The sequence below is a fragment of the Pristiophorus japonicus genome, chromosome 1 (assembly GCF_044704955.1).
Source record: "Pristiophorus japonicus isolate sPriJap1 chromosome 1, sPriJap1.hap1, whole genome shotgun sequence".
Classification (NCBI taxonomy): Eukaryota; Metazoa; Chordata; class Chondrichthyes; family Pristiophoridae; genus Pristiophorus; species Pristiophorus japonicus.
Genome location: NC_091977.1, coordinates 489512941 through 489530903, shown reverse-complemented (window position 1 = coordinate 489530903; position 17963 = coordinate 489512941). Strand labels below are relative to the sequence as shown.

Below are 17963 nucleotides of genomic sequence, written 5' to 3'. Positions count from 1 at the left end.
GTGTCTTTCCGCTGGGTGGGACATATACAGCTGGTCACATTTATAAATTGCAATTCCATTGAATAAATGAAAATATTACTTACACTAACTACTTGACCAAGGTCCTGCCACTTCTTTTTACACTGGCCTCCAGATCTCGTGCTGGTCACTATTGCACAGTAATCTTCTGCAACTTGGTTCCAGCGTTTCTTTATTTCTTTGGGTGGAACTTTTGTGTGACCTCTGCTGGTGTCCAGCTCCTGCCATCTGGCCTCAATCACAGTAACTAGTGCCTCCACTTCATCTTGTAAGTAATTCTTGGTCCTTGCACCACGTTGCATCTTGTATTGCAGCAACGATTTTTCCAATGCTCTCAAACAGCACTCAACGTTCTCACACACATAACTGGCTCTTTAAAAATGGCCAATTGCAGACACGGAGCTGTACTGCGCATGCGCGCCCACTGGGATCACGTGATCTTTTTGCGTATGCGTAGAAGGTATGGCATCGTTTTTTCGGCGCACACAGCAGGCTCCACCCCCCACCGGCACGAGGTGACTGGACAGTCTGCGCGGCGGCAAATTTGAAAAACACAGCGGGGAAACTTTGGACAAATATTTTTGCCGTATTTCTGGCCGAGAAAAACGGGCGTAACTCCGGCAATATGCAAAAAAATGGGCTTGGGCAAAGTTGAGCAAGTTGACTTTTCAAACATAGTAGTGGCTGATTTAAATGGAAAGATTAATGACAAATTTTATAATCTGATGTCTTCCAAAATTTTCTTTAAAAAAAAATTCCATCTTCCTGGCTGACTTTGTTTGAAATATTTTTGCTCAAGCCCTCATTGGGTTAACTGCCTGTGAGGACGCACTGGCCACGTGAAGGAGCTCAGACTTCAGCAGAGGGGGGATGCATTAAACCAGGGAGTGTCAGTCTGTCCTTTAACACGGTGTTAATTCAGTGCCCTCATAGTGACTGCCCTAAAGTGTTCTAGACCAGCTCTCCCGATCCAAATAAAAATATTTGGGAAGAAAAAAAAAAAAAATCGCAAAGAAAAAACTCCAAAAAACACAACTCTGTTTTCTATCCATTGGCCAATTTTGCATCCATGTCCCGTCCTTCCTAGCATATAATGCAGTATTTTCTGCCACCAAAGGAAGTTTTGGTGGTTGTTTTTCCAAAGGCTTTGTTTTTATAAAAGGTTAGTGATGCGGAGGATTCTGATTTAACCCACTGTGACATAAGGCCTATTTGTCCCCCCCACTCCCCGCACTCCCGTATTGTGTGATAGAGATGGCTTGTTTCTGAATGCTGTGTGAAGTCTTTATTTGGTTACTGTCATTGGACTTACTTGATCTGGAAGCAATCCAGAGCTTTCAAAAGCAACATTGAAACATAGGAATTGCTAGACCAAAAAAGACCTAGTTCACCTTCTACCATCCTGGTAGTCACACGATACAATGATAATGAGGTTGTAGACTAACCATAGCCATCAATCTCTATTAATTAGTCTACAACAGATCCAGAAATGAGGGGAAGAAAGGTCCTGAGGTGCAATGTTCCTGTTAATTTTTTTGGGTGCGTGGCCCCTTTAAAGGGACTCCGTGGCCCATTCAACATACCCGACATGCGCAGTTTTTCTCATTGAAAAGTCAGAGAGCCGGCTACGAGAGAAGACCAGAGAGCTGCACAGCCATACAACTTAAAGGGAACATTGCTGTGGTGGAAAGCTTTGGCAACCTTAGGTCCAAACTCACCTGTTCTTGCCAAGCTTGCTGCAATTACCATATGCCATGCCTCTAATTATTCATATACTATGTGACGTAGCATTCTTAAGAAGAGGATATCCTGGAAATGCTTGGCTGGTGAAGAACATGCATTTCATTATTTGAAGATGATGTGACGCACATATAGAGCTGGTGCTGTGCTGACTCAGAATAAGGCACTGATCCACCGTGGCATTGCTCATGGACCAAAAGAATTGTCCAACTCTTCCCTACTTTTTTTTTTTGCACTCTTCCTTTCTATATCTGTGACTCTGGCTTTCTGTTTGTATTCCACTCCCTCTGTATGGTGCTCATGTACTGTTCTCACTGTTGTCTGTATCACTGTGCTTGTGTATCAGTCTTTCTATTTGCTCATTTCCTCTCAGTTCTCCCACATGCTCCTCTATTGCTAAGACAATCAATATTTGTTTAACCTGAAGTGGAGAGTCTAGAGATGCTGAAATTGTACTCCTTAGAGCAGAGAAGGTAAAGGAGAGATTTAATAGAGATATTTAAAATTCTAAGTGTTTTGATAGAGTAAATAAGGAAAAACTGTTTCCCCCGGAAGGAGGGTCGGGAACCAGAGGACACAGATTGAAGATAATTGGCAAAAGAACCAGAGGGGAGAGAATTTTATTTATGCAGCCTGTTATGATAATCTGGAATGTACTGCCTGAAAGGATGGTAGAAGCAAATTCAATAATAACTTGCAATTAGATATATAATTGAACAATGAAAATATTGCAAGGCTATCAGGAAAGAGCATTGGATTTCAAAGAGCCTGCACAGGCACAATGGGCTGAATGATTCTATGATTTTAGATCCCATGATAAATAGTAAGGGGTCAGCACTCACACATTGTTTGGGTACTGTTGTGTATCTGTAAAGCATGCACTCCCATGTTCCGCCACCAGGGAGCGCATCCCCTGAAGTCCCAAGGGATCCCTGCATCATTACTTTAACGTCCCTGTGTGCAGTCTCATCTGTGTTAGGAACACAACAATTGACGACGAGTACACGAATCCAACGCAAAGATGCATCAAACTGCAAGCATCTTGGAGAAGTTCTCGGAGGGTGAGGACTGGGAAGCCGATGTCGAACGGCTAGACCAGTACTTTGTAGCCAATGAGCTGGACGGAGAAGGAAGCGCTGCAAAAAGGAGAGCGGTCCTCCTCACGGTCTGCGGGGCACCGACCTACAGCCTCGTGAAGAATCTTCTGGCTCAGGTGAAACCCACAGATAAGTCGTATGAGGAGCTGTGTACACTGGTTCGGGAGCATCTTAACCCGAGGGAGAACGCGCTGAAAGCGAGGTATCAGTTCTACACGTGCCAGCGATCTGAAGGTCAGCAAGTGGCGAGCTACGTCGCCGAGCTAAGGCGACTTGCAGGACAATGTGAGTTTGATGGCTACCTGGAACAAATGCTCAGAGACTTTTTTGTACTGGGCATTAGCCACGAGACCATCCTATGAAAACTTTTGACTGTAGAGACACCGACCCTCAGTAAGGCCATTGCGATAGCACAGGCGTTTATGTCCACCAGCGATAACACCAAACAAATCTCTCAGCACATGAGTGCTAGCAATGTTCATAAATTAACTGGAATTGTGTTTGCGAGCAGAAATGTACAGGGCAGAAACCACGAGTATGCAACTGCCAGCAGGCCACAGGTGGCCCAGATGACTCAGAGTCCGCAACAAAGGATGAATGCAAGGCAATTCACATGTTGTTGGCGTTGTGGAGGCTTCCATTCAGCCTATTCGTGCCGCTTCAAAGGGTATGTTTGCAAGAGCTGTGGAACAATGGGGCACCTCCGATCAGCTTGCAAACGAGCTGCAACCTCTGCAAAACCTGCTAACCACCACGTGGCAGAGGAAGATCGATCAATGGTGGATCAAAGCAATTTCGAGCCTCAGAGGGGGCAGATGCTTAAGTACACGGGGTGCATACATTTTCGATGAAATGTCCACCTATGATGCTAAACATAAAACTGAATGGCTCACCCATCATGAGTAAAAAGATGTTTGAGAGACTGTGGTGCAACAAGGCACTCAGACCAGCCTTGAGCCCCATCCACACAAAACTGAGAACGTAAACCAAAGAGCTTATCACTGTCCTCGGCAGCGCCATAGTCAAGGTCACCTACGAGGGCACGGTGCACGAACTGCCACTCTGGATTGTCTCGGGCGATGGCCCCACACTGCTTGGAAGGAGCTGGCTGGGCAAATGCCGCTGGAACTGGGATGACATCCGAGCGCTATCACATGTCGATGAGGCCTCATGTACCCAGGTTCTCAACAAATTTCCTTCCCTTTTTGAGCCAGGCATTGGAAACTTTTCCAGGGCAAAGGTGTGGATCCACTTGGTTGGTCCCAAAGGCACGACCCATTCATCACAAGGCGCGAGCAGTACCTCACATATTGAGGGAGAGAGTGGAAATCGAGCACGACAGGCTGCAACGCGAGGGCATCATCTCCCCATTGGAATTCAGCGATTGGGCCAGCCCGATTGTTCCAGTGCTCAAATGTGATGGCACGGTCAGGATTTGTTGCGATTATAAAGTAACTATTAATCGTTTCTCGCTACAGGACCAATACCCGCTATCTAAGGCGGACGACCTATTTGCGACGCTGGCAGGAGGCAAGACGTTCACCAAGCTCGACCCGACTTCGGCCTACATGACGCAGGAGCTGGAGGAGTCTTCGAAGGGCCTCACCTGCATCAACACGCACAAGGGACTGTTCATCTACAACAGATGCCCGTTTGGAATTCGGTCGACTGCAGCGATCTTCCAGAGAAACATGGAGAGCCTACTCAAATCGGTACCACGCACGGTGGTTTTTCAAGACGACATATTGGTCAAGGGTCGGGACACCGTCGAGCACCTACAAAACCTGGAGGAGGTCCTCCAGCGACTGGATCGCGTAGAGTTGCGACTGAAGAGGTCGAAATGCATCTTCATGGCAACAGAAGTGGAGTTTTTGGGGAGAAAGATCGCGGCGGACGGCATTCGGCCCACAGACGCCAAGACAAGAGGCCATCAGGAACGCGCCCAGGCCACAGAATGTCACGGAGCTGCAGTCGTTCCTGGGACACAACTATTTTGGTAACTTCCTACCGGGGTTAAGCACCCTCTTAGAGCCCCTACATGTGTTATTGTGTAAAGGTGAGAACTGGGTATGGGGCAGAAACCAAGTAATTGCTTTTGAGAAAGCCAGAAACATTTTATGCTCAAACAAGCTGCTTGTATTGTATAACCCGTGTAAAAGACTCGTGCTAGCATGTGATGCGTCGTCGTATGGAGTCGGGTGTGTATTACAACAAGCTAACATTGTGGGGAAGTTGCAATCTGTCGCCTATGCTTCCAGGAGCTTGTCTAAGGCCGAGAGGGCCTACAGCATGATTGAGAAAGAGGCATTAGCGTGTGTGTTCGGGGTAAAGAAAATGCATCAGTACCTGTTTGGCCTCAAATTTGAGCTGGAAACCGATCACAAGCCCCTCATATCCCTGTTCGCTGAAAACAAGGGGATAAATACTAATGCCTCAGCCCGCATACAAAGGTGGGCACTCGCGCTATCAGCGTATAACTATACCATCCGCCACAGGTCAGGCACCGAGAACTGTGCGGATGCTCTCAGTCGGCTACCATTGCCCATCATGGGGGTGGAAATGGCGCAGCCTGCAAACTTGTTGATGGTCATGGAAACGTTTGAAAATGATAAATCAGCTGTCATGGCCCGCCAGATTAGGACTTCGACCAACCAAGGTCCTCTGCTATCCCTAGTAAAAAACTGTGTACTGCATGGGAGCTGGGCCAGCATCCCCATTGAAATGCAAGAGCTAATCAAGACGTTCCAGTAGCGAAAGGACGAGCTGTCCATTCAGGCAGACTGTGGGGTAACCGCGTTGTGCTACCCAAAAAGGACAGGGAGATGTTCATCTCGGATCTCCACAGCACACACCCGGGCATAGTAATGATGAAAGCGATAGCCATATCCCACATCCCGGTATTGATTCTGACTTAGAGTCCTGTGTACAGCAATGCAGCGTGTGTGCTCAGTTGAGCAACGCGCCCAGAGAGCCACCACCAAGTTTGTGGTCCTGACCCTCCAGACCGTGGTCGAGGATCCATGTCGACTATGCGGGCCCGTTTCTCGGTAAAATGTTCCTGGTGGTAGTGGATGCTTTTTCAAAATGGATTGAATGTGAAATAATGTCGGGAAGCACCGCCACCGCCACCATTGAAAGCCTGAGGGCCATATTTGCCACCCATGGCCTGCCTGACATACTGGTCAGTGACAACGGGCCATGTTTCATCAGTGCCGAATTAAAAAAATTCATGACCCGCAATGGGATCAAACATGTCACCTCGGCCACGTTTAAATCAGCCTCCAATGGGCAGCCAGAGCGGGCAGTACAAACAATCAAACAGAGCCTTAAACGAGTCACAGAAGGCTCACTCCAAACCCGCCTGTCCCGAGTACTGCTCAGCTACCGCACGAGACCCCACTCGCTCACAGGGATGCCCCCGGCTGAGCTACTCATGAAAAGGACACTTAAAACCAGACTCTCGCTGGTTCACCCCAACCTGCATGATCAGGTAGAGAGCAGGCGGCAGCAACAAAATGTAAACGATAGTCGCGCCACTGTGTCACGGGAAATTGATCTGGATGACCCTGTGTATTTGCTAAACTATGGACATGGTCCCAAGTGGATCGCGGGCACGGTGATAGCTACAGAAGGGAGTAGGGTGTTTGTAGTCAAACTAGACAATGGACAAATTTGCAGAAAGCACCTGGACCAAACGAGGCTACGGTTCACAGACTGCCCTAAACAACCCACAGCAGACACCACCTTTTTCGAGCCCACAACACATACCCAAAGGATCAACGACACCACCCCGGTCCAGGAAATTGAACCCATCACGCCCAACAGCCCAGCAAGGCCAGGCTCACCCAGCAGCCCTGCAGGGCCAACAACACGCCAGAACAGACATTTGTACCGAGGCGGTCCACCAGGGAAAGAAAGGCTCCCGACCGCCTCACCTTGTAAATAGTTTTCACTTTGACTTTGGAGGGGGGAGTGATGTTGTGTATCTGTAAAGCATGCACGCCCATGTTCCGCCACCAGGGAGTGCATCCCCTGCAGTCCCAAGGGATCTCAGCATCCCTTGGGAGCACTGTATATAAGCCGGCCCCTTAAGGCCTGTTACTCACTCTGGCGTTGCTTAATAAAGACGGAGGTCACCGTTACTTTAACCTCCCTGTGTGCAGTCTCATCTGTGTTAGGAACACAACAGGTACCAGGATCTGGGCCAAGGGATAGGTGAAAAGATTGGCTTTCTGATGTAACACATGTGGGACTGGGTGCTGATTATGCAGGAGAGAGCGAGTGCAGATTAAGTCTGTGGTTAGCACGCAAGGAGTTGATCGATTGGACAGGGGTTCAGGAAAGAGTAGGAAGCTCCGGGTTTGGGCCAGAAAGAGCAGTCCGGATCCCGGACTATTCATGGTGATAGAGCTAGGATCAGAGATCACTGGGCCAAGGGGAGTAGCTCCGGGACATGAGTACTTGGGGAGGGTTGGGATCAAGGAGCACTGGGCTGGGGCATCAGGAAACAATGAGAAGGAAGGAGAATTCTATGAGAGTTGTTAGAGCATGGAATGCTTTGTCACAGGCAGAGAACATTGCATTTTTAAGGGAAAAGTGTATAATAACTTGAAACAGAGAACGATACAAGGCTACGGAGAGGGAAGGGTGTAGCGGGATTACTTTTGAATTGCTCTAGCAAACAGGCAGCAGAGGCACGAATGGCTGCCTTTTGTACTTTAAGCTTCTTTGGTTCCAAGTGATCCTGACACGAACAAACCTTACACTGAGGAGTACTGACATCCTGTGCACAAAAGAGGCCCTGGGATCACTGACCTAGTTCACATGGAAAACCCAAGTAGGACTGTTGAAGGAGGGAAGCAACTGAGGATGGAGCAGTACATAAATCCCAGGCTACGGATATGGGGGGAGGGGAGCGAAAAGAGTGGGTATGAGCTATTCGTAAGGTAGGATGGGTACTTGGTTAATCATACACTGGCTGACTTTAGTGAATGGATTTTCTTCTTTTAAGTTGGCTGAATAGACATTAGCCAATTAGCATAAGTCACTCCGATAAGCACTAGCTGGGGCAAACTGAATTTCCGGGATTGTAATTTCTGCACAAGTGCACCAAAATTTATGCCATCGTCTGCTCCGATCTTGCAGACGGGAACTCACTCCAGAATTTGCCGTGGAGCTCATTTGGCTGCGCCAGAACGTAAAACTCAGCGTAAAACGAGCACAAATGTAGCACCGCTAATTGTTGCCCATGTGTTACAACTGTAGATAATTCATAATTCATGTTTAAATTGATGTACGCCCCTCAGAAAATAAAGACTTACTGTGTGTGTCCATATTGCTGTTTCACAGACTTTTATTTCTAATCGGGAAGGGTGCACATGTGTGTGAAATGGAGAACTCTAATGCTTCACAACAGCACTGCTGCATCAGTTAATGGTCTGGCAAGAACCAAAACAGAAATACTGAGCGGAAAGCAATGTTCCCTTTAAGCTGCACGGCCACGCAGCGCTCCCGGCACAGCCGGCTCACTGGCTTTTAAACAGGAAAACACACACGAGCGCTATTTTGAATGGGCCGCGCACCCAAAAAAAATTAAGGGAACATTGGCAGAAGGATGTGAATCTCAATTAAATCTGGGTTTGAACTCAGTTGTCCAGTTAAGGTCCCTGACATTTCACCGCCAGGTCTGCTGGAGAGGAACCAATTTTTGGTTTAGCCTCTCGTTTCTGCAACTAAAAAGCCAGAGGCTCCACTGCTATGTCCAGTAGCAGATTTTTTTAAATTTAATTCAAATTCTCAAACTGCTATGGTGGGACTTGAACTCACATTCTCTGGATTAGTAGTCCAGGCCACTGGATTACTAGTACAGCAACATAACCACTAAACGACCATAACCAAACAATTGACACAAAATTTTAATTTAATTGATACTAAACAAACATTAGGGGGGGTAGCTCATTCATTAAGTATTGCTCAGGTTGGAAATCAAAACCCTGGAATTGTTTGTTAGAAGGGTAATTAAAGGGATGTAGAAGATCAGCCACGATCTCATTGAATGACAGACCAGACTCGAGCGGCTGAAAGGCTATTCATGCTTAAACAGTGGATTGTGGCAGTAACCACCTTGTGTTAAGAATTTTTTTGATAGCCTCTCCTTTAATACTTTTTGTGATTATCTTAACTTAATGCCTCTTTTTACCATGTTGCTAAATAATGGAAGCAATCTATTATCCTTTTGTAACCCTTCCAAATTGTAAATACCTCTTATCAGATCACCCCATAACCTTTTCAATTCCAGTGAAAATTGCTCTAACTTCTCAACTTTCCTTCAAAAGCAACCCCTCATTCATAATACCATCCTGGTAAATCTGTGCTTCACTTTTCACATTTTTATATCCATGTGAATTGTTTACCAACTGCTGGCCTATCATTTCTAGGTTTAGCCCAATTTTTTGAAGAGGTGTTATATTTGCTACTGCCTCGCATAATTTTCCTTTTCACGGGACTTTGGCAAATTATGGACAGGACTTCCTTTTTCATCCCTGCCATCCACTGATGTAAACCATTAGTCCTAGTGATGATGTCTTTAGTATGATTTCTCTTTGAATAATAACCTTCACTAACCATTCCATATCCACCTCTGGAGGAAAATTCCAATATCCTCTGTAAAAACAAAGTACTTATTTAATATCTGATAATGTTCACAAAAGTAAAAGCCTATGGAATCCAGGGCAAAGTGGCAAGTTGGAACCAAAATTGGCTCAGAGGCAGGAAGCATAGGGTAATGGTTGATGGGTGTTTTTGCGACTGGACGGATGTTTCCAGTGGGGTTCTGCAGGGCTCAGTTACTAGGTTCCTTGCTTTTTGTGATTTACATCAATGATCGAGACTTGAATACAGGGGTTATGATTAAGAACTTTGCAGATGATACTAATCAACCGTGTGGTGCAAAATGAAGAAGAAAGCTGCGGACTGCAGGAAGATATCAATCAACTGGTCAGGTGGGCAGAACAGAGGCAAATGGAATTTAATCCAGAGAAGTGTGAGGTAATGCATTTTGGAAGGGCTAACAAGGAAAGGGAATACACATTAAATGGTAGGATACCGAGAAGTGTAGAGGAACAAAGGGACCTTGGAGTGCATGCTCACAGATCACTGAAAGTAGGTCAGGTAGATAAGGTGATTAAGGCGGCATACGGAATGCTTGCCTTTATTAGCCGAGGCACAGAATACAAGTGCAGGGGGGTTATGCTTGAACTGTCTCAAACACTGGTTAGGCCACAGTTCTGGTCACCGCAATACAGGAAGGACATGGATTGCACTGGAAAGGGTACAGAGGAGATTTATGAGGATGTTGCCGGGAGTGGAGAATCTAAGCTATGAGGACAGATTAGATAGGCTGGATTTGTTTTCATTGGAATAGAGGAAGCTGAGAGGAGACCTCATTGAGGTGTATAAAATTATGAGGAGCCTAGATATAGTGGATAGAAAGGGCCTATTTCATTTAGCAGAGATGTCAACAACCAGGGAGCATAAATTTAAAGTAATTAGTAGAAGGTTTAGAGAGGATTTGAGGGGAAATTTCTTCTCGCAGAGGGTTGTTGGGGTCTGGAACTCACTGACTGAAAGAGTGGTAGAGGCAGAAACCCTCACCACATTTAAAAAGTACTTGGATGTGCACCTGAAGTGCCCTCACCTGCAGGGTTACGGACCTAGAGCTGGAAAGTGGGATTAGGCTGCATAGTCTCTTGCTGGCCGGCACGGACACGATGGGCCGAAATGGCCTCCTTCCATGCTGTAAACCTCTATGATTATGGCGCGGAATTTGCGATGGGTAATAACGGAAAGCTAACAGCATTCGCTATTACCCCTTTGAAATGGACCTCAACTTCGGAATGTAGTCAAAATAAAAAGAGGTTCTCAGTTCCTGAGAGAATTCTGAAATGTGATTGACTGCTTAGACAGCTTGTTGACATCACAGCAGAATGCATTAGGGATTCCCCATTATATTGCACTGATCTCACTTATGCATTGAAAAAGGTAAACTTCTCGCTGCAGAGATCGCAAGATCTCTGGGCAGCTTTCTTTGGGGCCTGTGGTTAATGTACTTGCATTGCCACAGACCACACATTCCAGAAGTCTCTGGCTTCCTGGAAAGTTCTTTCTGTACATTATAAATGACAATCAAGAGAATTGCCCAAAAGAAGTTAACTTAATTATAATTAGCTTGTATTAAGGCAGAGTGCGGCACATAGATGTGCGACATTCACACAGGAAGTACGTGCATTTGGAACACATGGAACAGTACCTTTTCCTCAGTAATCCAACAGATAAAGTTAAGATTACAAATTCACAGAATAGCTCGTACCTCAAAACTGTTTTTTTCCCCCAGTGAAAAAAGAAATATCCAATAATTTGAATTGAGCAACTTAAATAATAGTGCAAAGTGGGAATTTAATGCTAAAAAAATTGTATCAGATAATTTGAATTAAACAGCTTTGAATTAAGAATAGACTGAACTCCTTCAGGTAAAGTTTCTTATTATAAATGTAATCAAGCACGCCATATGTGCAGTACCCTCACCAGCATATCCTAAAGAAAACAAAAGCTTTCAGAAACAGTAGAAACAAGGTCAGATGTTATTTAAAATAGCACTGCTATGTAATTAGTATATAATAGATAGATGAGTGGGAGTAATTACTCTAAAATAATCTCATCCTAGCCATTCATTTTTTTTCTTGTCCCTTTCTCCCATTATTTCTATCCAAAAACTCCCTCTTATTATCCTGTACATAACCAACTGGTAATTCAGAACAATAAAAGCAACTTGCATTTATATACCGCCTTTAACTATTAAAATGTCCCAAGATACTTCACATTACAATACTTTTTACAAATCGCTGCAGTAAGGTCTAATGCACAGACTTACCTCAAACCTCCATTTCTCCGGATAATTTTAGTTCTGCTCTTCACTTTGTAATGAGAAGATCCAGACCCGATCAACATCTTCTTAGGGGCGTCAGTGGCATACTCGGCCCTTTTCAATGCTATAGGTCGCATCCGATGGCCTGAAGGTCCTGTCTCGTAAGAGTCCTGTGACTTCCACTGGTACAGTGACTTCGAAGGGGAAACCGTCTCTGCTGCTTTCCAGCAGTACTTGTTCGACGAGGCTCCTCTCTTGTGACAGCACCCAGCCTTTTTGTGTTTTCCTGCTGATCTAAACTCCAGACCTGTACCATCTTCTCCCACAGCAACACATTTCGTGGGACTTTTAACCAACTTTGGCGAGACAGGCTTCCGACTCAGTTCGGTGGACCTCATGGGTTGGCTTGGTTTGGCGGTGTTTGAAACCCAAACGTACTTTGCCTTCCTGCCCTTGCACACTCTACTGGAAACAGAAGTGTTCGTCCTTTGTTTCTTAAGTACTTTAAGTGGCAATGTGGCTTTTGATTTCAAAGATCCTCCGACCGCATGCATTGTTTGAACCTGGGAAGTGTTGACAGAGATTGGTTCTGTGGCTGTCTTCAAAGTCTCGTTCTGGCATCTGCATGATCTAGAAATCACATTGACATCTGGTACTTTCTGCCATGTATATTTGGAACTTTTAATTGGCGAGGAACCATGTGTCACTTGGTCTAGAGAATTCGAAATGTTAAGAAATCTTTCTGATGTTACGCAATCATTCTTGCTGTGCTTGTCCAACTCGGCAATTTTATGCATGACAGATGCTTTCTGTGACTTGCCTGCTAATGCCTCAGGAACTCCACAGGCACCATCACTTAACTCAACAACCTGCTGGAGTTGACCTGTTTCCTGTGCAGTCCCACCAGCAACGCTGTGAATTTTACCCTTTACAGAGGCTTTCTGAAGCTTGCGCATTGATGCCTCGGGACCTGCGTTGGCACCTTCACTTGATTCAAAGTGTTGGATTTTAACCGATCCACGCACCACCATACCACGACAGCTGGGAGGAACGCTCGTCTGAGTTTTCCCTGCTACTTCAGTGGGCATTTGCTTTTCCACATTAAGTGCCTGACTTTCCTCTTCCTGCTTCCTCACACTTTTCAGGGTAGACCCTTTTGCAGAGTTAGACGTTGTGGCACCTATTCCGTCCATCCTTCTGGCCATTTTCACTTTCACCAGCTTCTCCTTCAGTGCCAACAGCTTATTGTTTTTCACTGCAAGCTCAGAATTCAGGGCCAACAAAGACTGCTCTTTTGGAGTTGCCTGAACTGTTCTGTATGACTTGCCTTGCAAGTTGCCTCCTTCTGGCACACTAGCCTTCACCATACATCTGCCAACACTATTCGACTCATGCCTACTAGCAGGTGTTATATCACCTCGAGAAACATTAGGAGGTGCCTCACCACTCGTATTAACGGGCTTCTTATTGACCAGTGAGTACTTTGTCCGCCATGAGCTGCTAGCTTCTGACCCATGATGTGCTGGAACTTTTTGTGGGCAGATGGAAGTGAATTTAGGGCTGCTACTAGTCCATTGCTCTTGCCTGTGTGGATTACAAGGCTCTGTAGCTGCAGGTACATCTCCATGGACATTCTTGTGGTTAGTTATAAGAGCTGTGCGGTTGAAGAGAAGAAAAAATTAGTTTGAAATGCACCAATATTTTTTCTCGGGAAGGGGACAGTTTATAGAGAGACTTGCAATTATATGGGCCTCATCACAACACTGCACATATAATCCATGGAAGTGCAGTGACTGTCATTCTGCAAGCAAATACAGCAGCCCTATTGCACAAAGTCCCAAACAGCAAATGAGATGAATGACTAGTTCTGAGAGAATTCATTGCGCTCACTCATTACATTCCCATCTTTGAGTCACCAAGTTAGGGGTTTCAAGCACAGATGAAACTTTTCCAACATTACAACAGTGACTATATTTCAAAGTTAATTAATTGACTGAAGTGCTTCGAGACATCCTGAAGTGCTATATAAATATAAAGATCCTTCTTTCCACGGCAGCAGCAGTCTAAATTGTTTGCTCATCCTGAAGTAGGGCTTGGACATGTCACCATGTGGCTCAGAGATGAGTGTGCTGCAAAGTGAGCTAAGCTGACAGGGACCTTCAGCTGTCTGAAAGGGGACAGGAAGCACTCAACAGTTTGGCTTAGTGGTGGCATTCTCACCCGAGTCAGGTAGTTGTGGGTTCAAGCCCCACTCCAGAGACCTGTGTAAATAATCTAAGCTGACACTTCAATTCAGTACTGAGAGAGTAATACAATGTTGAAAATGCCATTTTTCATGAGACAGTAAACCATGCCCTTTCAGGTGGATGTAAAATCTCAAGGCACTTTTCGATGAACAGGGGAGTTCTGGCCAACATTTTATCTCTCAACCAATACCACAAAAACAGAGTATCCACAACAACTTATATTTATATAGCACCTTTAACATAATAAAACATCATTTATTTCATTGCTGTTGTGGGACATGGCTCTGCACTAATTGGCTGCTGTGTCAAAAGTATTTTATAAAATCTTACAGCACAGAAGGCGGCCTTTGGGCCCAATGTGCCTCTGCTGGCTCTTTGAAAGAGCTAACCAATTAGTCCCACTTCCCTTCTCGTTCCCCATTAGCCCTGCAAATCTATCCTTTCAAGTATATATCCAATTCCCTTTTGAAAGTTACTACTGAATCTACGTCCACCACCCTTTCAAATAGTGCATTCCAGATCAACTCACTTATGGTTCTTTTGCCAATTATCTTTAATATGTGTCCTCTGATTAACAACCTTCCTGCCAGTGAGAACAATTTACTATCAAAACCCTTCATAATTTTGAACACCTCTATTAAATCCCCCCTTAACCTTCTCTGCTCTAAGGAGAACAACCCCAGCTTCTCCAGTCTTGCCACATAACTGAAGCCCCCATCCCTTTACCATTCTGGTAAAGCTCCTCTGCACCGTCTCCAAGGCCTTTACAGCCAATAGTTAGGGGACAGGTGCTCTTACTTATGTTACTTTTCAAAATAATAGGGTTCACAGTACTGATATGTTGACAGATTTAATAAGCATACCATATTACTGACAATAATTAAACATACATTTAACAACAGCAGTTACAGCAAAAGCTTGCTAGTTAGTCGGAGAATCCAAACACGTTACACTTACAAATTCAGTTTTTTTTCTAGGTTGATTAGCCCTTAATCGAATTCTAATGTATCTGTTTGAATACCCACTCTTTGTACCTTGAAATTGAATTTAATTAAATGTTTGACAAAAAAAAAAATGTTTTAATTTTTAAAATGTTTAATGGGGTAAAAAATAAACTTACCTTAATGGACAGAATTTTTAATACAAAAATTATTGATAACATTTTATTTTTCTATCTTTTAAAACTCTTACATTGGTTAAAGCAGGCCTTACTCCTGCTTTTACCAGGCGTAAGAGTTTGAAGGAAGTTCGCTGGGCAAGAGTTGGGAAAATAGCCCAAATCTCTGCCTTCACCCGGGACTGCTTTAGAACGGTCAAAATAAATTTTGACAGTTCGCAAGTTGCGCATCGCGTGCTGAGAACCGGCACTTGCGGGCCCTCTACGGGCGCCTGCGCACATTGTATGCACCCGTTGAGACCGCGATTTTTGGCCCATTGTTTCCATTTGTGGGGAAATAGAGGCAATCAATACAAGACAGTCTAGTCACCAAGATATCCAATAGGGAATTCAGAAGAAACTTCTTTACACAAAGAGTGGAACTCACTACCACAGGGAGTGGTTGAAGCGAATAGTATAGATACATTTAAGGGGAGGCAAGACAAGCATATGAAGGAGAAGAGAACAGAGGGTTATGCTAATAGATTTAGATGAGGAAAGATGAGAGGCTAGAGTGCATAAATGCTGTTATGGACTTTTCAATGCCATAGATCCTATGTAATAACTCCCTTACTTGCTACACAATCTAACTTTCCAGATCTATGGTCATTCTTAGGCAGATGTTGATCTTCAAGGCTTGAACAGACAAAGATAGCTTCTCTGTTTGCTGCAGTGTTTATCAACTAATGCTCCCTAACTGTCTCTGCCTGGAATGTCTTTTAATTAGGGTTATAAGAACATAAGAAATAGGAGTAGGAGGCCACACAGCCCCTCGAGCCTGCTACAGCATTTAATACGATCATGGCTGATCCGATCATGGACTCAGGTCCACTTCGCTGCCCGCTCCCCATAACCCCTTATCGGTTAAACATAGAAACATAACACAGAAAATAGGTGCAGGAGTAGGCCATTTGGCCCTTTGAGCCTGCACTGGCTGATCATTCACCTCAGTACCCCTTTCCTGTTTCTCTCCATACCCCTTGATCCCTTTAGCCGGAAGGGCCATATTTAACTCCCTCTTGAATATATCCAATGAACTGGCATCAACAACTCTCTGTGGTAGGGAATTCCACAAGTTAACAACTCTCTGAGTGAAGAAGTTTCTCCTCATCTCAGTCCTAAATGGCTTACCCCTTATCCTTAAGACTATGTCCCTTGGTTCTGGACTTCCCCAACAAGGGGAACATTCTTCCTGCATCTAACCTGTCCAGTCCTGTCAGAATTTTATATGTTACTATGAGATCCCCTCTTATCCTTCTAATCTCCAGTGAATACAGGCCCAGTCGATCCAGTCTCTCCTCATATGTCAATCCTGCCATCCCAGGAATCAGTCTGGTGAACCTTTGCTGCACTCCCTCAATAGCAAGAACGTCCTTCATTAGATTAGGAGACCAAAACTGAACACAATATTCCAGGTGAGGCCTCACTAAGGCCCTGTACAACTGCAGTAAGACCTCCCTGCTCTTATACTCAAATCCCCTAGCTATGAAGGCCAACATACCATTTGCCTTCTTCACCGTCTGCTGTACCTGCATGCCAACTGTCTATCTCTGTCTTAAATTCATTCAATGACCCAGCTTCCACAGCTTTGAGGCAGCGAATTCCACAGATTTGCAACCCTCTGAAAGAAGAAATTTCTCCTCATCTCTGTTTTAAATGGGCAGCCCCTTATTCTAAGATTATGCCCCCTCGTTCTAGTCTACCCCATCAGTGGAAACATCCTCTCTGCATCCACCTGGTCAAGCCCCCTCATAATCCTATATGTTTCGATAAGATCACCTCTCATTCTTCTGAATTCCAATGAATAGAGGCCCAACCTTCTCAACTTTTCCTCATAAATCAACTCCCTCATCTGCAGAATCAACCTGGTGAACCTTCTCTGAACTGCCTCCAAAGCAAGTATATATTTTCTTAAATATGGAAACTAAAACTGTATGCAGTATTCCAGGTGTGGCCTCACCAATACCGTATATAACTGTAGCAAGACTTCCCTGCTTTTATACTCCATCCCCTTTGCAATAAAGGCCAAGATTCCATTGGCCTTCCTGATCACTTTCTGTACCTTTTGTGTTTCATGCACAAGTACCTCCAGGTCCTGCTGTACTGCAGCATTTTGTAATCTTTGTCTATTTAAATAATAATTTGCTCTTACTAGATAGTGATTGGTGGTCCAGGTCCATGTGATTCCAGCAGATGCGTTCGTACGTGAAAGACATCTTCCCGTACACCACGCAACAAATGAAGGCCTCGGACCGGAATCCTACGTTCCTCCGGGACCAGCATCGTTTTGTAGACTTTTTTCGGGTCAGAGGTATTTGTACGAAGGAAGCCTCTGACCGCAATTTTTGGCCCAATAGCAGTACCATACTCGCAGAATTCCAAGACACTCTGATTAACCCGTTCCTTACACAATGAAGGTAGTCACTGTTGTAATTCAGCAAACACAGTAGCCAATTGGCACAGTACTTTCACCAAACAGCAATGAATGACCCGATAATGTTTAGTGATATTGGTTGAGAGATAAATACTGACCAGGATAAACTACCATTCTTTTCCTTGAATAGTGCCATGGAATCTTTAACGTTCACCGAAAACGGCAGACAGTCTCAGTTTAACGTCTCATCCGAAAGAAGGCACCCTCGACAGTGCATCACTCCCTCAGTACTGCACTGGAGTGTCAGCCTAGATTATGTGCTCAAATCTCTGGAGTGACACTTGAACCGACAACCTTTTGACTCAGAGGCGAGAGCGCTACCACCGAGCCGCGACTGACACAGGCTGGG

At 44.9% G+C, this 17963-nt stretch overlaps 1 protein-coding gene across 2 annotated transcripts in view; it reads right to left on the bottom strand.

Annotated features, from left to right (window-relative positions):
- Positions 1 to 17963, bottom strand: part of zc3h3 (zinc finger CCCH-type containing 3) — a 345175-nt gene that overhangs the window by 326803 nt on the left and 409 nt on the right. Inside the window, exons 1-2 of one of the 2 annotated variants that reach the window (XM_070895151.1) lie at positions 17713 to 17938; positions 11785 to 13432 (exon numbers count right to left, since the gene is read on the bottom strand). In XM_070895151.1, coding sequence (XP_070751252.1) covers positions 11785 to 13432; positions 17713 to 17728 — 1664 coding nt within the window. In that variant the 5' untranslated portion in view covers positions 17729 to 17938. Of the gene's footprint in view, positions 1 to 11784; positions 13433 to 17712; positions 17939 to 17963 lie in introns of those variants that run through there. The other variant, XM_070895144.1, reaches the window with a different exon arrangement.